Below are 27,852 nucleotides of genomic sequence, written 5' to 3'. Positions count from 1 at the left end.
GAAAATTTGTCTTAGACATCCTTGAGTAGCTTGATCATGACAGACTCAGTTCCTTTCATTTGACATATGCTAGATTGTCTCCCAATTTCATATTCCTTGTTGGAACTTTAATTTTATGAAATTATGTAAAAATAAAAAAGTGAAGCGTGTGAGTAGGAGTCCCACATGGAATAGAAACATTTTATTTAAAGTGTATAACTAGTGCAAGTTTGAGATATAAGTTTGGGCCCTAAGGGGCACCCAGTTTTGTGCGCATGGGTGAGGACTCACAGCGAGCCGCCATCCGACTGAGCCAGGGCTGGTGAGGTGTCACTTAATTTTTTAAAGAAAAATTATTTAATTAAATAAAGATTTATTTTTTATTTATTTATTAATTAATTTTAACACGTGATCAGAAGTGGTAAAACGCGATCAGTAATGATCCGCCTTTTACTCCCACAATCCAACTCCTCCACGAACGATAACATTACCGTTTTTTCTTGGATCGACTTCTATACAAGTCGTATCAGAACAACGTAAGAACATATCCTTTCCAACATTAAAAATTCTTTTCTTTCTTGCTTACGATTTTTTTAGAACAAATTTTAGGGTGTTATAGAGCGATACAGTTCGGTGCAGAACGTATCGTACTTATACATAGGTTGTTTTATCCTAGGGACGCCATGGTTGCTAGACTGCCGTGCACACTTCGGGCAGAGCAGCGAAACGTCTTAAAGAGATCGACATTGTCCGCGACTCAGCCAAATTATTCTATCAGTAATTCGTTCCAATTTCATTGTTTTTAATTTCGGAATAACATTCCTTATTTGACAGATTGGAACTTACGAAATCTTGATCTTTCAAGGTAAATGTGAAATGAACATCTTGAATGAAGCACCCAACTTGAACTAGAATCACCCTCAGACGCTATTAGGATCCTTGAACTTTCATAATCATTAGTGTCTTCCCTTTCAAAAAAAATTCTAGCGTTGTCAAACTTCTTATTGAAATTCTTGAAAATTGAACAATTTCTAATCAAATGATCAAGCTTGTTAGAGACATAGCATCTTCTTTGTTTTGTCTTTGATCTAGTCTTTTTGTTTTGATTTCACTGATCTTTGTTCTCTTTCTTGGAGAATTTCCCTCGAGCAAACGATCCACATCCGATATGTCTACTCTTTCATCTCATATTTTCTCTTTATTTCTTTAGGCATCAATGCATCCTGAACCTCCTCAAGTGTTAATGTTTCTCTTCAATACATCATAGTATCTATGAAATATTCATATGAATATGAAGGCAATGAATTAATTCAAAATAATAATTGCTTAATCTTCATCTCCAATCTTGATGTCAATATTCTCCAAATGAAGAATTATCTTGTGAAATTCATCCAAATGGTCTTTAATATTCTTTCTCGATCCCATCTTAAATGAATATAAATTCTACCTTCAAGAACAATTGATTGTTTTATAGAGCGATACAGTTCGGTGCAGAACGTATCGTACTTATACAGAGGTTGTTTTATCCTAGGGACGCCATGGTTGCTAGACTGCCGTACACACTTCGGGCAGAGCAGCGAAACGTCTTAAAGAGAGCGACATTGTCCGCGACTCAGCCAGATTATTCTATCAGTAATTCGTTCCAATTTCATTGTTTTTAATTTCGAAATAACATTCCTTATTTGACAGATTGGAACTTACGAAATCTTGATCTTTCAAGGTAAATGTGAAATGAACATCTTGAATGAAGCACCCAACTTGAACTAGACGCTATTAGGATCCTTGAACTTTCATAATCATTAGTTTCTTCCCTTTCAAAAAAAATTCTAGCGTTGTCAAACTTCTTATTGAAATTCTTGAAAATTGAACAATTTCTAATCAAATGATCAAGCTTGTTAGAGACATAGCATCTTCTTTGTTTTGTCTTTGATCTAGTCTTTTTGTTTTGATTTCACTGATCTTTGTTCTCTTTCTTGGAGAATTTCCCTCGAGCAAACGATCCACATCTGATATGTCTACTCTTTCATCTCATATTTTCTCTTTATTTCTTTAGGCATCAATGCATCCTGAACCTCCTCAAGTGTTAATGTTTCTCTTCAATACATCATAGTATCTATGAAATATTCATATGAATATGAAGGCAATGAATTAATTCAAAATAATGATTGCTTAATCTTCATCTCCAATCTTGATGTCAGTATTCTCCAAATGAAGAATTATCTTGTGAAATTCATCCAAATGGTCTTTAATATTCTTTCTCGATCCCATCTTAAATGAATATAAATTCTACCTTCAAGAACAATTGATTGGGCAGAGACATTTAGAATGTTACAGTCTTTTCATTTAAAATCTATCTACGTACCTTATTCCCGAGACTTAGAATAATGGCATTATGAGTTTTGTTTCTTTTCATTTAAAATCTTTGTGCTCTCAGAATCAAACTTTGCATAACCCATATGGTGATAGATTTTCATCACAATCTTGATCCAAGAATTAAGATCGCCTTTCTTGAATCATCTTCACCAGCTCTGATACCACTTGTTGAGTTTTTAAGCTTTGATCTTATCACTGAAATCTACACAAGATCATATAAACGCAAACCTCTCTTGGATAAATAATGAATAAATAGTATCTTTATTGAAGTGAGTTGTATTACATTAGGGAAAAATAATATGATTTAACAATTAAGCTTGTGTTCAATGTTAAAAAATTAACAGAAAAATCGGTCAGCCAAAACTAACTGTCCCTAGGTAACTAACAAACTAACTTAGACAAAGTAATCAGATTAGCAATTAACTAACAATATATATATAATATATATCTTATGCCTAAAAATTCGTCAATCTATTTTTAACTTATTCAATTTTATTATAATTACTATTTTTTTTTTAATTATTATTATTATTAATATACTTCAATTAACTAGTTAGTACGGTAATTAATAATTTATCTAATAATTATAATAACAATAGTGTATAAAAATATGAGTGAGCCTAAAAATAATTTGATTGTACATTTAAATATAAATATATAATATATATTTATAGAAAAGCATGGATGTGTGAATTATAATTAGTTGGGCGGTTAGAGACATTTGGTAGTAGTACTATATAAAAGAGTCCCCAGTTGACGACTTGGGATCGATGATATGATCAATAAATCATGTGATCTCTCAAGTTTGGAGAACTTGTTCATGTGCAACCATGACTTTTATATTTATTATATACTGCAAACTCATAAATATTGATATATATTTATACAACCATCGAATATACTATTTGGCTTATCTTCATATCTTTTTAAAAAGTGCCATTATTAATCTATTTAAATATTAAGTTCAATGAACCATAAAATTTCCTTCTAAATAGCTAGCTAGGACTATTATCCAATTAATTAAGTTATTTTTGGTTCATGAACTTTGTTCAATCGATCATATATTGCATATATATACTAATTAAATGGATTGGTTCTTTTCTTTTCTTTTTTTCTCGTCTTTTATATTATTAATTAGTTCGTTTTTTATATATCAATATCATTATATTGTAGGAGATTCTGATTTATAAATTCCGTAAAAGAAATATTAATTAATTAAATCATAATATAAAGACACTGATATTATTTGTGTTGCGAACAATTAATGGACACAACACACCTTAATTTATAATCACTATGGGCCCGTTTGGTACGCAGGATTGGACTGGATTGGACTGAAAAGGATTGGACTGGACCGGACAAGATTGGATTATGCTGAAAGTAATCCTGTGTTTGGTTTAAGAATGGACTGGACTATTTTATTTATTTCCTTTTAGAAAAAAAAAACTTAAATTAAATAAAAATATATAATAATAAATTAAAACTAAAATATATAATAATAAATAAATATAAATAAATAATTCGTAGCAAAAAAAATAATATATCATATATAATTAAGAATATATCATAAATATATAATAAAATATTTTGTCATATTTTTTATTTGATAAATAATTAAAATAGTAAAATAAAAATACTTGAATAATATAAAATTGTTTATCTTAAACACTAATTTAATATAAATATTAATTTTTTAAAATATTTATATAAATTTTTTAGTAATTTAAAAATAATATATCATTTTATTGTCAAATTTTTTTCTTAGAATCAATTTAAGTAACTATTATTTAATTAATAATATTCTAAATTTTAAAAACTTATGTATAATAATTCAAAATTATACATTTTCACTAATTTTAATGAATAAGTTTTTGATAAAAAAATGTATAAATAAATGTGTGATAATTATTTCCTTGAAATTCTTATTAAATTTAAAATATATTAATGAAATTTAAATTAAAAAACGATAAAAAAAAAATCTCACCTGCATGAGATTATTTATCCCACTCTGCTGGATGGGATAAATAATCCCAGACAGATGAGGTTAACAGGATTAGTTATCCAGACTTGTAACATGCCCAAACACTGGATTGGACAAATTAACCTGTCTAATCCAATCCAGTCCTGCGTACCAAACGAGCCCTATATGTGGTTTTATTTTTTTTTAGTTTTGAACAATAAATTAATTAGCTGTCTGCTATGGTCTATAATCAATAAAAAGTTATTATAACTAGAGTATTATTGTTCTATATATAATTATCACAAATTATTGGCTAACTTATCATTAAATTTAGAATTCGAATCAAAGTAATGAAAATTATCTAGACAAGAATTAACAAAAAATATGATTGTAAAACGACACGTACGTCTTATGTTCTTATTATTATAGTTAAAAATGAAAAGAGATATTTTATAAAGATCTGCTCAATTCATTCTAAGGCAGATTGCAATTCATTTATAGGTAAGATTACACATACTAGAATATTCTGGATTAGGGCCAGCACACCAGAGAGTTTGTTACATACAAGACAAAACAGAGGAATATTCCCTTAACAATACAGAATGAGAATCAGGGAAATCATTCCCTAATCATTAGGAATAAGCTGACGTGGGAGAACAATCAGCAAATGCTGACTTGGACGCTGACATAGCTTTGACTGGGCTGAGTAGGATCATTTCTTTACACTTCCCCTCAAACTGAGCGGTGGAGATGTCACGCCCAGTTTGTCGACTAAGAAATGGAACCTGCTGCTTGAGAGGCTTTTTGTAAGGAGGTCTGCAACTTGTTCTGAGGATGGCACATATCTTATTTCTAAGGACTTGGCAAGAATCTTGTCTCTTACAAAGTGAACATCAAGCTCAATATGTTTCGTTCGTGCATGATAAACTGGGTTGGAGGCCAAAGCCTTTGCTCCCAGGTTATCACACCAAGTAATTGGTGTAGCAGGCAGTGGAAAGCGAATTTCCTTTAGCAAGGATTGGATCCATGCTATTTCGGCTGATACATGTGCCAATGCACGATACTCTGACTCCGTACTTGATCTCGACACGACTGCTTGCTTCTTCGACGACCATGACACGAGTGTGTCTCCAAAGTATACACAGTAACCTCCTACTGAGCGTCTGTCATCGGGACAGCACGCCCAATCCGCATCTGAAAAACCCGTGAGAGCAAGTCTAGGACAGTACTTGATATGCAAGCCGTGATGCATTGTGCCCTTTAGATATCGAAGTATTCTTTTTACCGCTGTCCAATGACTGGTTGTGGGAGCCTTGAGAAACTGACTCAGCTTATTAACGGCAAAGCTTATGTCTGGTCTTGTGTGAGTCAAGTATTGCAAGGCTCCAATGATGCTTCTGTAGTCTGTAGGATTGTCGAGTAGAGTACCATCGTTTATAGACAAAGTTTTTCCCACTGACATTGGTGTTGGACACGGCTTAAGGTGAATCATTTTGGTCTTCCTCAACAGTTCAGACACATATTTGGATTGTGTGAGATACATACCAGTATCATCTCTTTGAACTTCTATTCTGTTAGGCTATTTTTAGCCTAAGTTTTGGGTCACATTTTATAGTTATTTTTCTTCTTTATTATTGTTTTTGGAATAGAATTACGCTTGTTTTCTTTGGTTTCAGGTTTCTACACTTGGAATGTAGAAATTGGACAAATTTCGGAAAACAGTGATCTATAAAATAGAGAAAATTTTAAAAGAGAATAAAGCTGAAACTTCAAGCCTAAATTCGACTATGTTCTGATCATATTTTGGAAAAAGTCAAAACATAAAAGTTTTAGATCTCTTTCTTATCTTTCCAACGCATCTTGAATCAGCCCATTTGAAGTTCGTATGAGAAAGTTATGCCTATTTTACTAAAAGATGTCGAAGCTGAAAATTCCATCTCGCCGCGGCGAGATTTCCATGGCCGCGGCTAGAAAGTCTGGGCAGAAACGTAGTTTTTTGATGCACTTTTGGCCGCGGCGAGACCACTTTTGGCCGCGGCGAGCGTCCGTACGGTCAGGGGTATTTTTGTCCGACGAACCCTAAATTTTAGTTATAAATAGAAAATTGCGATTGGAAGTCTGGGAGAGCGATTTGGAACCCTAAAACACAGCTGAGAGCGGCAGGAAGAGCATAGAGATTCAAGTGAAGATCCAGAATTCATCCTCAAACAGTTCTTTTCTTTATTCCTCTTTAATTTATTTATGTTGAATATTGCTATAGGAATGGTTATGGATTTGTTTCTGAACTAAATTTCCCATTTAGGGAGGATGATGATTGTTGTTTAATGTTTTCCTAGTTAATGTTTAATTACCATTCCTCAATTCTTGTGTGTGTGAAATTATCTTAATTTGTGTTTAATTTCATGTTTAAGATTGATCACCTTGTGCATGCTCTATGATCTCAATTCAAAATCTGAAAAGTGAGAATTGAGAATGCTAAAATTAAGATAATCGATGTTCTATGTGAAACGAAAGTATTTACATGACTTATGTGACGAGTAGATTATTGCTTAATGCTGATTTCATGTTAGTTTAATTAAGGAATTAATTAGATAACATGTGATTTAGAATCTAGAAGATCTGAAAGGAGCTAGGTTATTTTATAATCTGTCATTCACCCCAAGAATAGGATAGTAATTAATCATTAACAATTTGGGTAAACAACAACAGGATTCTCCTCCCTATTGTCTCATCTTGCTCAACTTTAAACTGTGTTATTAAGTTTTCTGAATTTCTTTCAAATTTTACTGTTTTTAAACTGTAATTGCTTTTGATTTACCGAATAGAATCATAAGTATAATTTAGTGGTACTTAATCCAATTCCCTGTGGGATCGACCTCACCTGTGTGAGATTTACTACTTGATTGCGTATACTTGCGTAGTGTTTAAAAATATAGCAACAAGTTTTTGGCGCCGTTGCCGGGGAATTGTATAAAGATTGATATTACATAAAATTATACTAACTTCTACTTTGGTTCTTTTTGCTTATTTCTAATCTGTTTCTTTTAGATTAAATTTTGTAATATTATTAAAAATTAAATTTTGTTCTAATTTGGTTTTACTTTTTAGTTTTAGTATTAATTTTGTTGTTTCAAATTTTTATCTTTTTAGTATTAATTTAGTTTTATTTTTCTTTTAATTTTACTAATGTGTTACTTATGAGTTTGACCTGCAAGATAAATCCAGATGTTATATCTTGAGGATTTTGCCCAACAACACAATGAACCATTCTATTCTGCTTGGAGGAGATTTAAAGAGCTTGGAGAGAGATGTTATCCCACTTTCTCAAGTGGGTGTTTTACATGGCTCTTTTATAACGGACTTAATGATGAAACAAGAAACTGGGTTGATTATGGAGCAGAGGTCACTGGAGCGCCTCTATTAATGAGAGGTTATGACGTAATAAATCTGTTGAATGATATGGCAGATTTTGATTACGACTGGCATTGGGATCCATCACTTCAGGGTTGGAGTCACCAATACCCACCTTATTGCCCAAATTCATCCCAACAAACTGAAAAAGAGGAGCAACTACTATCACTTCTACAATCACTTCCAGGAGAGATTAACCGCTTAACTGACATGGTGAGATCCTTATGTGATAATTCAATGACTCATGATTCAGAATGTAATAACTCCAATGATGAAAGTTATGAGAGTTGTTGGTACAATGAAGAAGGGTCATTATTTGAATACAAGGAAGATAATGAGCCTACAATTGAAGATCAAGATCCTTGTGAAGAGGAACTCATTGAATATGAAATCACAAGCAAGGGTATGGATAGCCAAGTGGAGAGTGAGCAACAAGAAGAAGTGTTGTTAGATGAAAGTGTAGAAACTGTGACATTGGAGGATGAAGAAGAACATGGCATCATTGATTCAACTTCATCAATGATATTGACTAATAAACCACCAATGAATTCATATATTTCATCAACACCATATTATATCCTCTACAAGCTACGAAAGGCATCTCCCCAAGCTCATCATCCAAAGTCTTATGTTGTTGGTACTGACTTTGATTCAAACTCATCACTTGCCAAGCTTGAAGGCAAGTACAACAATAATTTTCAAGTTGTCTTGCATGACGCTTATTACGGGCGTCAACCGCTTATTGATGTGGCACTCAGGTAAGTTTCTCTCAACACAGTTTTATTTTCACACATTGGGGACAATGTGCATCTTTAGTTTGGGGGGAGAGACTTAATTTTTTTCTTTCAGTTTATTTCAGTTTTTTTTTTTTTCGTTTAGTTAGTTTTTTTTTTAGTGTCGTGTGTTGATATCTGAGCTGGAATATTGATTGAACTACTGTTATTCACTTGTGCAATGGATTAAAATCTTAATTGTGTGCTTGACTCGTAACTTTTTGAATTAAATTGGATGTTGTGTTAGAAGTTTGTTCATTTAGATGTAAAACATTTATTTTTGACGCATATCATTTTTTTTTCTATTTGGATTGTGGAATGATTTGGCTTGACATGAAATAGAATTTGTTTGACATACTCTCTTGAAGCGAAATTCTTGTTGATTTTTGTTTGGAAAATAATTTAGGAAAATTTTCTTTGGATCGATTGAGCCTTTCAAGCCTACTTAAAAAAGTTTTATCCTTAGTATACCCAAAGTTGAGCCTTAGCTTATTCTAAAAAAAATTTCACCACTTAACTAAGTTGAATTCGTTATCTTTAACTACTTTCACCCTCAACATACCTTATTATGTCATAAGCTTTTAAGCAAGTTTGGGGGGGATAAATTATTGTAAGTGGGGGAATAATTTTTGCAGTAAGAGATTAAAAAAAAAAATTAAATAGTTGTCATGTGTTGTGCCTCTATTGAAAAAAAGAGAAAGAAGAAAAAAAAAGAGAAAAATGACATGTGATAATTTCTTCTTGAGAATCAATTGTGAACAATGGGGTAGGCACATAGGAAAAAATATGCAATCTCTTACTATCTTCTTTGGGATATATGAAAAAGAAAAAAAATGGATAAGTGTGGGTGCTTGTTTGGTATAATTGTGCTTATGGTATAATGTAACCTAAATGACTTCTCATCTACCCGTTTTGCCTAAGCCATGCTATTATAACCGAAAAAGACCTTTTGATTCCGAGCAAAAATTGTCAACATTAGTGGAAAGAGGTATGTCATCCAAACTTATTGAACATGGGTTAGCGGAATGTCGGAAAGTGTAGAATGGTTGTGATATGAATGTCAAAAGCGATGTTTTGTGTCTGTATGAATTGCTTACTTCTGAATTGTGCATCCAAGTTAGTTCTTAGAGTTATTGAGTTGAAATTCTGGTTATTGATTTGCTTGAAGTTGTGCAGGTGGTAGTGGTAGTTCAATCATTGGAAGGTTTAGTTATCTATTACATTGTTTTTTTTTAGTTTAGTTGAGTTTTAGCTTTACTCGGGGGCGAGTAAAGATTCAGTTTGGGGGAATTTGTTAGGCTATTTTTAGCCTAAGTTTTGGGTCACATTTTATAGTTATTTTTCTTCTTTATTATTGTTTTTGGAATAGAATTACGCTTGTTTTCTTTGGTTTCAGGTTTCTACACTTGGAATGTAGAAATTGGACAAATTTCGGAAAACAGTGATCTATAAAATAGAGAAAATTTTAATAGAGAATAAAGCTGAAACTTCAAGCCTAAATTCGACTATGTTCTGATCATATTTTAGAAAAAGTCAAAACATAAAAGTTTTAGATCTCTTTCTTATCTTTCCAACGCATCTTGAATCAGCCCATTTGAAGTTCGTATGAGAAAGTTATGCCTATTTTACTAAAAGATGTCGAAGCTGAAAATTCCATCTCGCCGCGGCGAGATTTCCATGGCCGCGGCTAGAAAGTCTGGGCAGAAACGTAGTTTTTTGATGCACTTTTGGCCGCGGCGAGACCACTTTTGGCCGCGGCGAGCGTCCGTACGGTCAGGGGTATTTTTGTCCGACGAACCCTAAATTTTAGTTATAAATAGAAAATTGCGATTGGAAGTCTGGGAGAGCGATTTGGAACCCTAAAACACAGCTGAGAGCGGCAGGAAGAGCATAGAGATTCAAGTGAAGATCCAGAATTCATCCTCAAACAGTTCTTTTCTTTATTCCTCTTTAATTTATTTATGTTGAATATTGCTATAGGAATGGTTATGGATTTGTTTCTGAACTAAATTTCCCATTTAGGGAGGATGATGATTGTTGTTTAATATTTTCCTAGTTAATGTTTAATTACCATTCCTCAATTCTTGTGTGTGTGAAATTATCTTAATTTGTGTTTAATTTCATGTTTAAGATTGATCACCTTGTGCATGCTCTATGATCTCAATTCAAAATCTGAAAAGTGAGAATTGAGAATGCTAAAATTAAGATAATCAATGTTCTATGTGAAACGAAAGTATTTACATGACTTATGTGACGAGTAGATTATTGCTTAATGCTGATTTCATGTTAGTTTAATTAAGGAATTAATTAGATAACATGTGATTTAGAATCTAGAAGATCTGAAAGGAGCTAGGTTATTTTATAATCTGTCATTCACCCCAAGAATAGGATAGTAATTAATCATTAACAATTTAGGTAAACAACAACAGGATTCTCCTCCCTATTGTCTCATCTTGCTCAACTTTAAACTGTGTTATTAAGTTTTCTGAATTTCTTTCAAATTTTACTGTTTTTAAACTGTAATTGCTTTTGATTTACCGAATAGAATCATAAGTATAATTTAGTGGTACTTAATCCAATTCCCTGTGGGATCGACCTCACCTGTGTGAGATTTACTACTTGATTGCGTATACTTGCGTAGTGTTTAAAAATATAGCAACATATTCCCAAGAAAAACTTTAGCAAGCTAAGATCCTTAAGGGCAAACACCTGATTTAATCTTGCAGTAAAGTTTCTCAGTTTCTCTGAGTTGTTGCCTGTAACGATTATGTCGTCCACGTAAATGAGAACAAACATTATGTCAGTGGCTGTTATGTAGTAGAAAAGAGACGAATCAGCCTTTGAACTTTCAAATTTCCAACTCTGTAGTGTGCTTCTCAACCTGTCAAACCAAGCTCTTGGAGCTTGTCTCAGCCCGTACAACGATTTGGTGAGTTTACACACATAATCTGGCCTTTCTTTGTCCTCAAAACCCAAAGGTTGTGTCATATAAACATCCTCCTCTAGCTGCCCATTTAGGAAGGCATTATTGATATCCATCTGCCTAACATCCCAAGACTTGGCCACTGCTATAGTAAGAATAATTCTGACTGTAGAGGCCTTAACAACTGGACTAAATGTCTCTCCAAAATCAATTCCTGGTCTTTGATTGAAGCCCTTAGCTACAAGGCGAGCTTTTAATCTTTGGACTGACCCATCCGCGTTCAATTTGATTTTGTAGACCCATTTATTTCCAACAATGTTCATATCAGCTGTCCTCCGAACCAAGTGCCATGTCTTATTTCTCTTTAAGGCAACAATTTCTTCATTCATAGCATTGTTCCAACCTTTATGAGCTAAAGCTTCTTGAATATTAATCGGCTCCTGCAACTTTTCTTCCCATTTTGACTCTCCAATGTAGACTTTGGGTTTAAATATTCCTGCTTTAGCTCTAGTCATCATTGGATGTGTTGAAACCACACGGGTAGGAGCTTCAGGCTCAGTGTTTTGCTGCATTTGTGATTCGGGTAAGGGTTGATTTGGTTCCTGATCTTCATCAATACTTTCATCAATATTAGTAAGTTCAAAATCAGCAACAGATTGGTTATATTCACTTACCTGATTGCTATCAGTTGGAAAACTTTGCTGGTGAGATGGTATTGCAGGGTCGACTCCTGATGCTGCATTTTCAGACCTGAGACTTTGTGTTTCACTTGGTTGGACACGCTGATTGTGTGGAGGGATGTTTATATTGGCTGACCATGAAGGGACACTAACCTGAACTGGTTGTTCCTCCCTATGGGTATTCAAGAAGCCTGTTTTAAAGGGATATTCAGACTCGTTAAAGATAACATTTCTCGAAATGTAGAGTCGACCTGTGCTGCTTAAGCATCTATAACCCTTGTGGCTATCACTGTAGCCAAGGTTAACGCATTTGGTTGAGTGAAACTGAAATTTATGTGTTTGGTAAGGCCTTAGACACGGGTAACAAGCTGAACCAAACGTCTTAAGAAATTTATAATCAGGCTTTCTAGAGTACACCATTTCATAGGGAGACACATTGTTTAACATAGGTGTAGGGAGACGATTTATGAGATACACAGCAGTTTGGAAAGCGTCCCACCAATATTTTAGTGGCATGCTGGCTTGTGCAAGTATTGTGAGGCCCATTTCGACAATATGTCGATGTTTTCTTTCAGCTCTACCGTTTTGAGCTGAAGTATGAGGACACGGATGAGTGAACTCAATACCATTTTGAATGACAAAATCAGACAGGGGTTGGTATTCTCCTCCCCAATCTGTTTGAAGTCTTTTAATCTTCCTATTGAACTGATTTTCGACTAGAGCTTTAAACTGAACAAAAGCATTGGTAGCATCAGATTTGGCTTTCATTGGATAAATCCATGTGAACCGTGTGTGATCATCAATGAAGTGAATGTAAAATCTATAATTGATGTTAGACATGATCGGTGATGGACCCCAAACATCGGAATGAATCAAGTCAAGAGGAGAATTAGCTCTAGCAGTGTTAGTTTTGAATGGAAGAGAATGTGCTTTGCCGAATTGGCATGCCTCACAAAAGTGACTTTCTTCATTTCGAATAGTGTTTACATTCAGTTCATTGAGTACAAGATTTAACACACGACTGGACGGATGGCCAAGACGTCTATGCCATTTATCCTTAATTGAAACTAAATAACTTTGTTTTTCAGCAACAGAAACTTTAGACTCTAAACCAGAAAACGAGGCTAAACCAGTAAAAAACTTGGGTTGGGACTTGACATTAACTTGAGTGAGAAAATTTGAAAGGCTTGTAGAATGTGTTCTGGCTTTGTCAAGTCTGTACAGTCCCCCTTCAAGTCTCCCTTGCAGTACCATCTCCCTTGTTTGTTTGTCCTTCACATAACAACAATCAGGTGTAAATTCAACAATAACATTGTTATCTTCTGTTAATTTGGAAATACTAATCAGATTTTTGGTTATGCTAGGAACATGTAGGATATCTTTAAGAATTATTGGGCAGCTATTGACAGAATAAAGAGTACCATTACCAATGTGTTCAATGGTGAGTTGACTGCCATTACCTACAGCCAGAGTATCCTTACCCGTATACTTGTTTTTCTGATTCATAGTGCTTGTGTCAGCAGAGACATGATTGCTAGCACCGCTATCCACGTACCAAGCATCATCCTCGACCATTTCAGGAGTAGCAGTAAAAGCTGCTGGGTTTTGTGTGGTTTTTGCAGACTCAGATGCATCATTCGAAGGGGCTGAACCCATGTATGACTCGTCATATCTGTTGTAACAATGAGCGGCTGAGTGACCATATCTTCCGCAAACTTGACATGTGGGTTTGTTACCACCACCACCACCAGATCTGCCTCTTCCCCTGCTTCCAGACCTCCCACGATTTTGATTGTGTCCTCCACGATTGTTCCTCGGATAGCCAGATCCAGTGTTACTTCCAGGAGAACTTTTGTTTGCAAGATTTGCTGCTGGTGACAGCGTGTTGTTCTGAGACTTAATGCTGTGCATAGAACTCATTCTCTCCACTTTACTGTCGAAGCAGAGTAAGAGATCTTGAAGTTCTTGCCATGTTGTTGACTGCCGCGCTTCGATTTGTAGAACAATTGCAAGGTAAGTCATGTCCAAACCAGATAGCACGTTCGACACAAGCTGTTGTTCAGGGTAAGGTGCACCAGCAAGTGCAAGGACATCTGCCCACTGCCGCTTTTGCCTGAGATATTCCACCATAGATTGAGAACCTTTGTTAACTGTCTGGATTTTTGTCCGATATTCATCCATCTTTGCTTTCGAATGAGCTCCATAGAGTGCTTCCAAAGCACGCCAAAGATCTGTTGATGTAGAGCAACCCATCACTTCTGTAGCTATGGTCTCTGTCATAGAGCCATATAGCCAGCACATAAGAAGCTGATCATGAACAACCCATTGTTCATATTCTGGGTTCATTTCAACACCAAAGCCCGGTTGACCATCAAGGTTTGGAGTCGAAATGAACTCTTGCGGCTTGACCTTTTTCCCTGTCAAGTAACCATCCAACCTGTGTCCTTTGACAATGGCAGATACCATTGTTTTCCAAAGGGAGAAGTTGTTCCTATCCAACTTGAGAGCAAATGGCTGGTTAAGGGTACTCCCAAACTGTGGAACCACTACACTCGAACTAGAAGCTCCCATGGCTGTGTTCGATGACTGAGCAGCAACGTTGCTATTCGTCTGTGTTGGATGTGGAGCAGATCTGTCCACCTGAGATCCTGCAAGTGGTGTTTGTTCGCCGGTCGACATCACTCCGGAGGAACCTCCCGCTTTGATACCAAGTTAAAAATGAAAAGAGATATTTTATAAAGATCTGCTCAATTCATTCTAAGGCAGATTGCAATTCATTTATAGGTAAGATTACACATACTAGAATATTCTGGATTAGGGCCAGCACACCAGAGAGTTTGTTACATACAAGACAAAACAGAGGAATATTCCCTTAACAATACAGAATGAGAATCAGGGAAATCATTCCCTAATCATTAGGAATAAGCTGACGTGGGAGAACAATCAGCAAATGCTGACTTGGACGCTGACATAGCTTTGACTGGGCTGAGTATGATCATTTCTTTACAATTATAATTTATATATACTGCAATCTTGAAGGTAAAGAAAATCTAGCAGACCTCATAGACAATTAATTCACTCTTTTATTATAAGCTCAATGTACTTCTTCAAATATATCAACACAGTTAATATAATGTGACACCATATATACTTACGGATAAATAACGTACATACGTACCTTTATATCAAAATAACGGATTCCTACAAATATTTGCCAAAGAAAAAATAACGGACAAAGTGCTATATGTATTTTTTAGCTCAACTTGATAAAAATAAACTTCATTTTTTTTTCGTATTATATTGTATTTTGTTACATTAATATATTGTATTGTTAGTATTATTTAATACAATAATATATTTGGTATTGACTTGTATTAATAGGTTGTGTAAAGTTATAATATATTTTCAATAAACTCGACCCCAACACCGACTCCAGGTCGAGTTCGAGTTCGAGTTCGGAATCCGACTCCAGGTTCAGGTCGAGTTCGAGTCTAAGGTCCGACTCCCAGGTCTGAGTTGAGTCTAGGTCCGGAGTCCGACTGTCAAGTTTAGGTCGGGTTTGGGTCCAAGTCCGGGTCGAGTTTGGATTCGGATCTAGGCTCGGGGTTTGGGGTCCAAGTCCAAGTCCTGGGTCCGAGGTCCAGGTGTGGGTCCGGTACCCACGTCTGGGTCCAGGTCTCAAGTTTGGGCCACGGGTCCTGGTCTTAGTCCTGGTCTGCGAGTCTAGGTCTGAATCCTAGGTCCAAGTTCGAGTCCGGGATCAGGGTCCGGGTCCATTTTTGATTTCCGAGTTCGGATTCGGGTCCAAGTCCAGTTCCAACTCCCGAGTTTGGATTTGGATCAAGGTCTGGGTCTAGGTCTCAAAAAAAGAGTGAATAAAAAAAGTAACATTTATTGTAGGATAAATTTAATCAAGTTTATATTTTGTGCTAAATTTAATATAACTTTTAGCATGTATTAAATTTAATTCACACTATCCACAACTATCCTAATAATTATTTAATGCAGTTTCTTCTTCCTTCCAAAAAAAAAAAATTAATAATAAGAAAAAAAACAAAGCATTAACAAAGTTGAAAATGCATAAGGTGATAGTATCATGTAATAGGCCTTAGAGCTAGCTTTTAGGGATCCATGCCTTAAATGGGCTCTAGCAGGGGTTTGATCCAATGATGTCGCACTAAACAACGGGATGATTGAGATGAGTATAGTGAATTTTGAATGTTCTAGTATTTTGTTTGCAAATATATCCATTTCAATTTGAGAATAAATTCGTTTATTCATTAAAAAAAATATATTAAAACAAAAAATTATATTGTATACTCATTTTACTTTATATATTTTAATTTTTACGTTTATTTTCATATTCTTTAAAATATACCCACTTTTATAGATGATGTTCATGTTATACCTTTAGGGCCCGTTTGGTACGCAGGACTGGATTGAATTAGACAGACTAATTTGTCCAATCCAGTGTTTGGACATGTTAGAAGTCTGGATAACTAATTCAGTTAACCTCATCTGTCTGGTATTATTTATCCCATCCAGCAGGGTGGGATAAATAATCCCATGCAGGTGAGATTTTTTTTTTTATCGTTTTTTTAATTTAAATTTTATTAATATATTTTAAATATAATTAGAATTTAAAGGAAATAATTATCACACATTTATTTATACATTTTTTTATCAAAAATTTATTCATTAAAATTAGTGAAAATGTATAATTTTGAATTATTATACATAAGTTTTTAAAATTTAGAATATTATTAATTAAATAATAGTTACTTAAATTGATTCTAAGAAAAAAAAATATGACAATAAAATTATATATTATTTTTAAATTACTAAAAAATTTATATAAATATTTTAAAAAATTAATATTTATATTAAATTAGTGATTAAATTAGTGTTTAAGATAAACAATTTTATATTATTCAAGTATTTTTATTTTACTATTTTAATTATTTATTAAATAAAAAATATGACAAAATATTTTATTATATATTTATGATATATTCTTAATTATATATGATATATTAATTTTTTTTTTGCTACGAATTATTTATTTATTTATTATTATATATTATAATTTTAATTTATTATTATATGTTTTTATTTAATTTAAGTTTTTTTTTTCTAAAAGGAAATAAATAAAATAGTCCAGTCCATTCTTAAACCAAACACAGGATTACTTTCAGCATAATCCAATCTTGTCCAGTCCAGTCCAATCCTTTTCAGTCCAATCCAGTCCAATCCTGCGTACCAAACGGGCCCTTAAATTAATAAATATTATGTATGATATTTTAAGTGTAGAGTGAGAGTATATTAGGCAACCCGCTCACAAAAATGGATATATTTTAATTAAATATAATATGAGGGTATTTTTTATTAATGGATAAAAAAAGTATTGTACAATATATTATTATTAATACAGATCCAATAAGACGGTAATAAGTAACCCACAATAGAATGGGTAAATTGAAAAATACATCTTTTATTTATCAATTAATACCTCTAATTTATATTTAATTGAAATAGATTTCTTTTTATATGTACTGTATCCAAAATATTATGATATAAGAGAGTCACGTGAAGAGTATATTGAAGTGATTGAGAAAAAATTAGTAAAGTATTTTAAAAAAAAAAAGTAAAAATGATAGACTTTAAAAAATGTAAAAATAAAAGAGAACAATATAAAAAAAATATATATATATAGTGTAATTTCCTTCAAAAGAAGATTAATAGATAGTTGAAAGGGATAATTTCACAAATGCACAAAAACAACAAAAATACGGTTTCACGGAATTTTAAACATTTTTACGATTTTTTTGATTTTATTTACATAAAATACGGTCTTTTTATGTTGAAATTTTGTTCATTTGTTGTTAATTTTTTGTTATTTGTATGTTGTTTTTTTGTTGTTATTTTGATGTTATTTTCATGTTACTTTTATGTTGTTTTCTTGTTGATTTTATGTTGTTTTCGTGTTATTTTTTGGAAAACCGTAAAAATGTAAAAAAATATTCTTTGAACGTAAAAATGTAAATATTTTACAAAAAATGATGCCTTATGTAATTATTCCTAGTTGAAAGCTAATACAATAACTAATTTTGTCTTTGTGTTAATTTAAGGTGAATATGCGATTAGCTTTTGTATTTTGTTAAATGAAAATTAATATCACATGTTTTGAATCAAATTAATATCATATATAAGTTTTACTTTGATCAAACAATTAATTCTTCAATAAATTGATAATCCCTAGCTCAATTTCCCAACCATAACTTTGGATATAGATCTAGCCATACCTTTAGATTTAATTATATATATAAAAAAAATAGCAAAAATATAAAATTAATTTATTTTAATAAAAGTATGGCCAAAAAATTATCATTTAAATGCAGGACTAATTATATATTCGTGCTAAATGGGGCATGTTTTCTTTTTTCTCAATCTAATAAAGTAATACAAGAAAGAATTTTTTTATAAATTTAATATATATTTTGCAAAAATGAATTTAATATTCTTAGTGAGCTTGTAATAAGCTATTCATGCTTCTTCAAAAAGATATATATTATTATTATTATTATAAAAACTTGAAATATATAAATATACTGTAAATAACATTTTAGCTAGATTTTGTGTTTTTAAAATTTTCCAATTAGTAGAGTCCTTCTATTTTATTAAAGGTCAAATTCAACCATTTTATGTTTTATAAAATGGAAAGTAAATAATGGTACTTTTAGTTAAATCATTTTAATCTTAACCTTGAAACTTTCTTTTTCTACCTCTAAAATTTTCTCTTCCACTATAGTGACATGACTTTTAATAAATTCGAACCTTAATTTTTTTTTTATGGGTATTAGGTTCATGGGCCAAATTGTTATTTGACTGAGAAAACGGATATATTGATAGTTCAATTTGGACAATATTTATTACATTAAGATAACGCTCTACAAGACTAACCAAATTATTTACAATAAAAAGAAAAAAAAAAACTGTTTTTAGTGATTTAGTATGTTCGAGAGTCAATTATTATTATTATAATATTTTATAGTTTTTTTAACAAGTCAATTATTATATCAATGTGTGGAAGAAAAGAAATCTAATAGCAGCAAAATAGGTTTTACTCGTACGTTTCTTTGTTCTTCTTTCTTAGGTATACTTGCCATACTTGCCAAATCAACGCCAGTATTAATGTCTTTTTACACTTTGGTTAATTATTATTATATATGTAACATTTATTATTGTTCGTTTCTGTCAGATAAAATAGTTTTGCTGAATTTGGATTATATCTAATTTTAGTAAACTGCCCCAATGGAGAACAATGTACTTGCCATTACCAAAAGAACAAATTTTCCCACTCCTATCTATTAGAAAGCAAAAATATTAGATTTGAGAGATTTTCAATAAGACAAGAAACATAATTAAGGTACTTAACATGGAGATTTTCAACGAGAAAACAAGAGAGCTAATCATCAACACTTTCTTTTTTGTTTGTATAGTAAACACACTATTATTAATAGTAGTGAATAGATACATCTACAGATTCTGTGTTAGAATAATATTATATGTTATAATATTTACATATTCATTGATTCTCTAAACATTACTATATATTATTTCTAATACATCCAACCCTAGAAACTCTCAATCATACAAAGATAAAAGTATAGAATCCAAAAGTATAAAGTGGCGCAGTCCTTATTAGCCGCCATGTGTCTCCCAAAGGGAACCTCATGTGGTCAAGCTGTAATCTCTTGGTTGCTTGTTTTTGTTAGGCATTAGTTTGTCCCAAAAAAAAATATTATATATGTAGTTGGCATTCATTTCAAGATGTGACCTAACTATTATGTACACAATATCAAGTAAAAGGGGACTACATAATGAAAAGCAGCATAAATTTACCTCAATTTTCAATGGAGACAGATGTATGCAACTAAGGGAAGAAAAAGAAATAAAAAACATTATGGAAGAAGTATATATACTTGATAAAACTAGCATAAACAAACCATCAACAAAAGAATAATTAGTAGAAATATATTTATATTAAATCGGCATCAGTATAATTAACTTTTATATGTATAATATTTCTGCATTACCAATTAGATTATGTTAAAAACCTTACCTTTGTCATAATAGATATCTCAGCATAACAAGGATTCCATCTTTAATATAACTTATAATAATAGTGAATAAAATAAAACTAAAAAACCAAGGAATTTAACAGATCATATCCTTCAAAGAGGTACACGCACATGGATGGATGAGTAATCAGATAAATGGACTTAAACTTTGTCAAAATTAACTTTTCTGTCCATATATGTTTTTTTGGAGAAAATTCCACAAAATATATATCAAAATATTATCTTTAATCTTCAAAAAATATATATATTATCTTTAATGATACAATACTTTTCTAAATCAGTAGGTCCTAGTTTAAAAAAATATGATTAATTAAAGAACTGGTTGTTGTGTGCTATTTTTTCGTGCACAATATCATTATATTTTTTAGGATTAATTGGGGCATAAATACCTAATGTTTCAGATTTTATACACTTAAATACTTAATGTTTATTTTTGGAGGCAAAACTACCTAATGTTACAATTCTCTTGCACCGTTACTACCACTTCCGTTAACTCATAAATATGGACACGTGAAGGGTTCAGATGCATTACATTTATTTTTATTTTATTTTAAAACTTAATATTTTTAGTATAAGAAACTAAATGCTACTTGTTTAAAAAAAAAAAATTGTTCTCATTACATATACTACACTACTTCACTCAGCTATGGTAATTTAGTATTGCATTTCTCTTTTTTTTTAAAAAAAAAACAAGTAATATTTAGTTTTTTATATTAAGAATATTAAATTTTCAAATAAAATAAATAAATGTAATGTATTTGGACCCTCCACGTGTGCATATTTATGAGTTAATAACGGAAGTGGTAGTAACGGTGTAAGAGAATTGTAACATTAGGTATTTTTGCCTCCAAAAATAAACATTAGGTATTTAAGTGTATAAAATCGGAAACATTAAGTATTTATGCCGCAATCTACCCTATTTTTTATTTGTGTAATTATAGATAGTTTGTTTAAGAACATTATTATTGGGCACTAGTAATACTTAGAACTTTTTAAAAGTGGTGATATTTTCTAAAAATTATTGTATTAAAATATATGGCTGATACATAATTACATTAACAATGAATAGAGTGTTAGACATCACTAATATCTTTAGTATTTCTCTTTGTTTAGGTCTCTTTTGGATTTGCACGTTGAGAACTCAAATCTCAAAAATAAGCTTACACGAGGATTGCATTTAACTTGGGAAAGGACCTTGATAACAAGTCTTTGGAGGCCAAGATAACATAAAATAAAAATAAATAAATAAATAAAAGAAAGTCTTTGGAAACCAGTTATAACTTTCAACTTCAAAACTATTGATCTCCAGGAATAACCAAATTTTAAGGTTCTTAATAAAGTTAATGCAAGATAACCAGTTTGATAAATTAATTTGATGAACTGAATTACCTTCTAAATTAAAGCAAAAGGAAAATAGAAAAATGCTTTCAGTAAAAAGGTTAATACCACGAAGGTTAATGTGAGATACATACAAAAGCCAGAAAGATTATCATGGAAAATATTTTGTTTTTATCACCCATAAAATGAAATCATTTTCTTTTACCCAAAATGGTGAATAAATAAATAGATACCCACCCTTCTTGGAATAGGTATATTTGGTTTCAACTTTTAAGATATGATCCATAACTCAAGCAAATAAAAAATTTCTTTCTATTTCTTAACAGGACAATAAAAATTTCAAAAATAAATAAATAAATAAATACATGTCTTGCCCAGTTAACACTATAGGGCCTATGGCAATAATCCTGTACTATCAAGACAGCTATATATATATTAGGCCAAACGACAGAATGAGAGTTGAATACTCCCTTCAAATTACCCACCATACCAACCCACCAGGCCACCCAAGCATGAATAATATTTTGACAGAGAATTGGAGACATTGATGAGAGAGCGTGAGAGCAAAGCTAATTACAATGAGATTTTCTCTCTTTCTTTTCTTTTCTTTTCATTTTTCTTTCTTTTTTCTGACAACATATTAGAGGGAGATTATATAAATAAATATAATATATATATATGCATTAAAGAACGAAAGCAAGATTCTACACAAGCGAACACACATCAGAGGGGCTAATGTTGCTCCAGCTACAAAGAAAGAACACTCTTGAGACTAAGTGCTTTCTGCTGGAAGCTCACCCACCGATCCAAGATTGTTGGCAAACTTGGGCCTCCACTCGGTCCTTCCCCTCACAATCTCCCCTCCATTCTCCAGTTGAAGCAAGTGCTGGCATTCAACACCGCCAGGAGTTCCCAAATCTCCTACACCAGCATCAGAAACAGTGGTCAGCGACCGCAGCACGCTGTCCCTCCCGCACTCCCTCCTGTACTCAAGAGTCAGAGATGAGAGCTCGTGACTCTCCAGGACTGGCAGCGGAGCACTCTGCAACAAACACAACTATGTTTGAGAATGAGCTTGTAAATGACAAGTAATTAAATCCAGGCATCATGTTTCAACAAAACGAATAAATGAAGAAATATGTCTACGCTTGAAAGTTAAGCTAGAATCATTTCCTTTTAATTTCTAATCCAAACACATCCTTTGTATAGTATTAGGAAGTCAGAATATGCTTTAAAACAGTCAGAATTTATCTGAATACTCTACTCTCATCAATCATTTTACAAATTAAAACTAATTCATGGGAATTATTATTGAAAAATAAAACACTACTTGGCCTAGCTAAGACTAAGATCATCAGCCATACCCATAAGCATCTTTAACGATTACAGTACAGTGCTGACTATATTAAATTTAACCCTGTACTTAAAGATGCATCACGACCAAAGGGAAGACAAAAAAAGGATAAAATTAAATTGTGTCTTACACACCTCGAGGATCCAGCCAATGTATTTGACATTGTTAACATGCTGGTTGATATCCAAATCACTCCATCTAGGCTGCACAAGAAAAATATCGACCACGATAAGGAAAAAATATATAAGAAAGGAAAGTTTAGGAAATGGTTAACAAGATGAGAAAACTGAGTTTAACTTACAGTTAAACCAGTACGAACAAAGTCTGCTGTCTTGTCATCAAGCTTTGTCAGCTTTCTACCATCCTCTTCAACAACAGGATCAAAATTCCAAAAATAAGGCTCTATTTCCCCTCTAACTTCTTCAGGCATCTTTGATAACCTCCTCGTCAATTTATTCATCATCACCCAAACACTAAAATCAAAAGAACAATACAAAACACCAAGTTAACATCAGTTCAACCAATAAATCATAGAAGGACAACATTTAATACATAAAAAGTTTATTATTCTTAAGCCAACCAATAAATCATAGGTGATGCCATTTAAAATATAGCAAGTTTAATTTCAAGTCATCGAGACATTTTCTTCAGGATACAGAATATATTGAATAAAAAAATACAAAGATACAAATTATTAGGATCGAAAGAAAAGATAAATAGGCTAACAATTTAAGCTTAGTACAAATTTAGACAAACAGATGCATGCTTCTCCTATCTTAGTACCAATAAATATACAACTTTTACCACCAACTTGCCAGTAATAAATACCAAGGGAAAAGAGAAAGAACCATCCCCGTATAATATTTTTAACCAAAAAGAAATACCTGGACGCTCTTGTTAGGATTGCACCAGTTCCAGAATCACGAATAACCCAATCTCGACGCATACCATTTTTTCCAGATGCACTCACCCAAGTGTCCACTTGAACAACATCACCCCTGCAAAGAAAGTTTTGATAAATTTATAAATCTCTAGACATTATTACCACATAAAACTGATTTTCTGATACAGTAGAACCAAAAGAAATAAATCATAAAATATCTCACCCACAATATCTAAGGACATACATATAACATTTCAGTTTATGGTTCAAAAATCTAAAAACCCTGACACACTCCTAGTTTCAAAGTTCTATCTGAAACCTCAACCATGTGCTCAAGTCTATCTAGCTTCTTCCCTTCCAAAGAATTAACATCAAAATATAGCCATCAGAATGCAGAATTCTTGTCACATATCTCAGGGTAACAAATTGATAGAGTTCACATACATCTCATTCATCGAAGTACTTATTACATGAGCAAGGAAGGTTCCATGAATCAACATACATATTTATGTTTAGTAACAACATCAAATCACCTGAGCTCCAAAAAGTTATAAAACTACACCACAGGCAAAAAAAAAATTACTTACCAAGTCGGATAGCGATCTATCACAACTTGCATTTTAGTGACTACCCATATTAAGTTCTTCTTTGTCATTTCCGGTGTTGAACCAAAGCCATCACCAAGAAGCCCAGCAGACTTTACATGATTAAGTGCCGTTTCCTAAAACAAACAATAAGAGGGGGCAAAAATGAAAAGTGAGGAGAGCAAATCATACATGTTCTCATGAAGCAAATTAGTTTTTTTAAAAAAGAAATGGGTAAATAACAGAAACAGCAACAAAAATACATGTACAGCATGAAATACCTGTAAATGATTCATTAACGTCTCTATAGAAGCTGTTCGATCGGCACCTATTTCATATGATCTAATTGAAAAGTTCTGTCTGAAAACAAGACCATCCTGAACAATTCTTCCTAAATCAAATGAGTCCATAAGCATGTCGGGCCGTTTGGGTTTCCAATCAAGCATCATCCACTGCTTTTCAGCAGCTAAAAAGATTGTCGTAATAGCAGCAAGAAGCATACTCCAATCAGGCAATTGGTTAATAAAAGTTCGCGGATGAGAATGAGAGGATGGCATGTCGTCCCCGCTCTTCATTCCTTCCACAGAACTAGCCAAACCAACAGAAGTGCCATTGATTTTTGGCGGGGCTTGGGCATTTGCCTTGACTCGCAAAGAGCCTGAACCAGATTTTGACTTGGGTACACCTAAATTTGTCGCTCCAATCTTGGAACCCTTTGAGCCAGTGTTGGGAGACGGGGAAGGGGAAGCAGCAGGAAAGAATGCCGAAGTAGCAGCAGTGGCAACCATGATGAGCTTTAAAAATAAAGAGATTCAATTAGGATAGAGTACCAAGAAAAGAACTAACCCAAGAAAGGTGTTTGTTACCTCATCAATGTAAAACTAACAAGAGAGAAGTGCAAATATAATAGTTATCAAAATGAAATAAAAAATAAAAAATAAAAAATGCGCACAAGACACGGCCAATGAATAGTTCCGGCGATACAACTCATACACAATCAAAGTTCAGAATATTCGTTAACTCAAACAAAACACTACTACAGAGATAAAAGGACAATACTCAAATTTTCAAAAACAGAAAATAAATATAATTGGCATCAAGCATGGACTGTTCAACAACACTAATCCGAAAATTGTCTAATAATAAGCTTCCCATGCTTTCAACGAGTCCAACTTTTTTAAAACATGTATAAATATATTTATATATACAGAATATATTCTTCTAAACAAAAATTGCCCACGAGACGAAATTGAATTGGCCCTTAAAAATGGCCTTTTTCTTCTCAACGATCAACAAAAAAACTCATACACAAACAATCCCGGAGCAAAATTATTTGTTTTCTAAATTAAAAAACCAGAACACTTACATAAAACACGATTATAATAGAGTGAAGCAAAAATAAATGATACCCTAATTTTTTTTTATTTAAACGGATATCTGAAGCGATAATCTGGGCAGATCTGGGCAGAACACAGAAAGTATCTAAAAGAAAAATCTAATAACGTGCCACTACACACGCACTTCCACACACACAAACACGCATGGAGAGAGAGAGAGAGAGAGAGAGAGAGAGAGAGAGAGTCGATAACTTTCTATAATTCAAAGGAAAACTATCCTTCAAACCATTTCAATGCATCCACATAGCCATGGAAGTTTCAAAACACAAAAAGGAAATACGTGAAACATCATTTGTAAACGCATTTGACTCAAGAGAACACAAAGAAAAAGCAACAAAATTATATTTCTGTAAACAGATCTCTCAATTTAAGAACCAGAGAAACAAAACTTCACCAAAAACGGCTTAACAAAACCTTTTCCACTCAAAATGCAAACGTTTTCCAATTTTAACAAAGATGAACAAAACCAGAGCTATATACCTCCTCTCACCCCCTAACTTTCTGGGCAACCAAACAAAAGCCTCAGATCAGACGCCAAATAGAAAAATAGAAAAGTAGAAAAAACGAAAGAAAAATGATGGAGAATGGCGGCGTCCGTACCTCTATCAGAGAGAAGACCCAGAAGAACAGGAAAGGAAAGAGATATATATATATAAGGAATAATGCAGGAAGAGGAAGAAGAGAAGGACTAATGCGTCATTTGGGATCTAGAAGCTTGTAGTTTGTAGTAATGGTTTTCGACTTTGTTTATTCTCCTTCTTCTTCTTCTTCTTCCTTGGTTGGTTGCCTGGTAAGGTTTCGTTAAGCTAGTTCTTAAGAGAGAGAGAGAGAGAGGGAGAGAATTGGAAATAAGAAATTAGGGCCAGCGATTTCGTGGGTGGTGGGGAATTGGCCTCCACCCACACCCTGCTTATTATATACTCTCTACCTGGCGATCCCGCCTCTCCTTTTTTATTATTCAAAGTTCCATTTTCCAAACTCAAACAACTCTTATTTACTTATTTGCCCCTCCCTTCTTACTTTGCCTCGAATTTTCTTCCCTTTTTTTTTCTGCCTCTTTTTCAAAAATAAACCCCCCCTTTTTTTTTAATTAAATTACCAAAATTATTTATACATTAAAATTCAAAAAAAATATATATCGGAAATTTCTGTACTACAACGGGTAATTTGGTAGACATCATGTCTCTTTCGGCATCTAAAACTATTTATTTTAATTTTATTTTTTTTTTTTGTTATTATCGGGTATGTTGTAAATATTTATGATATTTATTCCACATAGTCGTTATGGGAAGACATAGAATAAGCTTTAGAGAAATTTTTTCTCTCTCTCTGTGAGTGTACTGGGCGTGGTGTGAGTGTACGTTTTCGTATGTCCGGTACGGCGGACAGGGGTAGTGGCCTGCTGCCCCCTGACCCTGATTCAGTGGTCCTAGGGTTCAATATCCCTTTTGCTATGAAGCAATATTACCTCATTCCTTTTTTTCAGCCGCCTCCTTCATTTTCTTTCCATTTTCTCTGTATTCCTCTGTCACCTGGTGGGGTTTTCTGGGCTGCTACAGTCATGGTTATTGCAGGGAAGATGACGATTGATGATTCTGTCGAAGCTGTTGAGAATTTCTCCTTGGATGATTTTTCTATTCAGATTACACCCGATACGGCTGCTGCGAAGAACACTCTTGAGACCTCTATTGTTGGGCGTTTCTTTTCAAAGAGGGAGTACTCAACGGCTACAATGAGAAAAGTGCTCTCTGGAATGTGGAGGTTGCAGAGGGGTTGGCGCTTCCAGCTCGTTGATCGCAAGTCGAAAACTTTTGTTTTCCGTCTAAACTCTGTCGGAGAAGTAAAACACATTCTTTCTCATGGTCCCCGGTCCCCGTGTGATGGTTTTATGTTGGTTGCTGCTATGCCGAAGGATGGTTTATGGTCTTCTGCTGATTTGAGCTCCGTTGAGTTATGGGTCAAGGCTCATGGGGTCCCTCTGGAACTACTTACGGACGAAGCTGCAGTCCAAATGGCTAACCGAGTGGGAAAGTTTGTTGCGGCAGATAGAGTAAGG

General features: G+C 33.2%; 1 protein-coding gene across 2 annotated transcripts; it reads right to left on the bottom strand.

Moving 5' to 3' along the window:
* Positions 1-21,867: 21,867 nt before the first annotated feature.
* LOC115706172 (palmitoyl-acyl carrier protein thioesterase, chloroplastic) lies at positions 21,868-26,863 on the bottom strand. Of its 2 annotated transcripts, none has more exons than XM_030633715.2 (7): positions 26,397-26,863; positions 24,681-25,193; positions 24,403-24,536; positions 23,817-23,930; positions 23,234-23,405; positions 23,067-23,135; positions 21,868-22,620 (listed from the first exon to the last, which is right to left on the bottom strand). In XM_030633715.2, the coding sequence occupies exons 2-7, from the start codon at positions 25,185-25,187 to the stop codon at positions 22,351-22,353; spliced, it is 1,266 nt and encodes a 421-aa protein (XP_030489575.2). In that variant the 5' UTR covers positions 25,188-25,193; positions 26,397-26,863; the 3' UTR covers positions 21,868-22,350. The 2 variants fall into 2 exon arrangements, with proteins under 2 accessions (XP_030489575.2, XP_030489576.2); XM_030633716.2 differs by having other exon boundaries at positions 26,277-26,705.
* Between the last annotated feature and the right edge of the window lie 989 nt (positions 26,864-27,852).

Source organism: Cannabis sativa, chromosome 1 (genome assembly GCF_029168945.1).
Source record: "Cannabis sativa cultivar Pink pepper isolate KNU-18-1 chromosome 1, ASM2916894v1, whole genome shotgun sequence".
In the NCBI taxonomy this organism is placed as follows: Eukaryota; Viridiplantae; Streptophyta; class Magnoliopsida; order Rosales; family Cannabaceae; genus Cannabis; species Cannabis sativa.
The sequence above is the reverse complement of the archived record's forward strand: the minus strand, read 5'-3'. Positions and strand labels throughout refer to the sequence as shown.

Excerpts from the sequence above, each read along its gene's own strand:
- LOC115706172 (XM_030633715.2), bottom strand. The coding sequence starts at position 25,187 with ATGGTTGCCACTGCTGCTACTTCGGCATTCTTTCCTGCTGCTTCCCCT. Across the intron at positions 23,136-23,233 it reads TTGTTCGTACTGGTTTAACT|CCTAGATGGAGTGATTTGGA; the intron begins GTAAGTTAAACT and ends TTTCTTGTGCAG. Across the intron at positions 22,621-23,066 it reads ACATTGGCTGGATCCTCGAG|AGTGCTCCGCTGCCAGTCCT; the intron begins GTGTGTAAGACA and ends TGTTTGTTGCAG.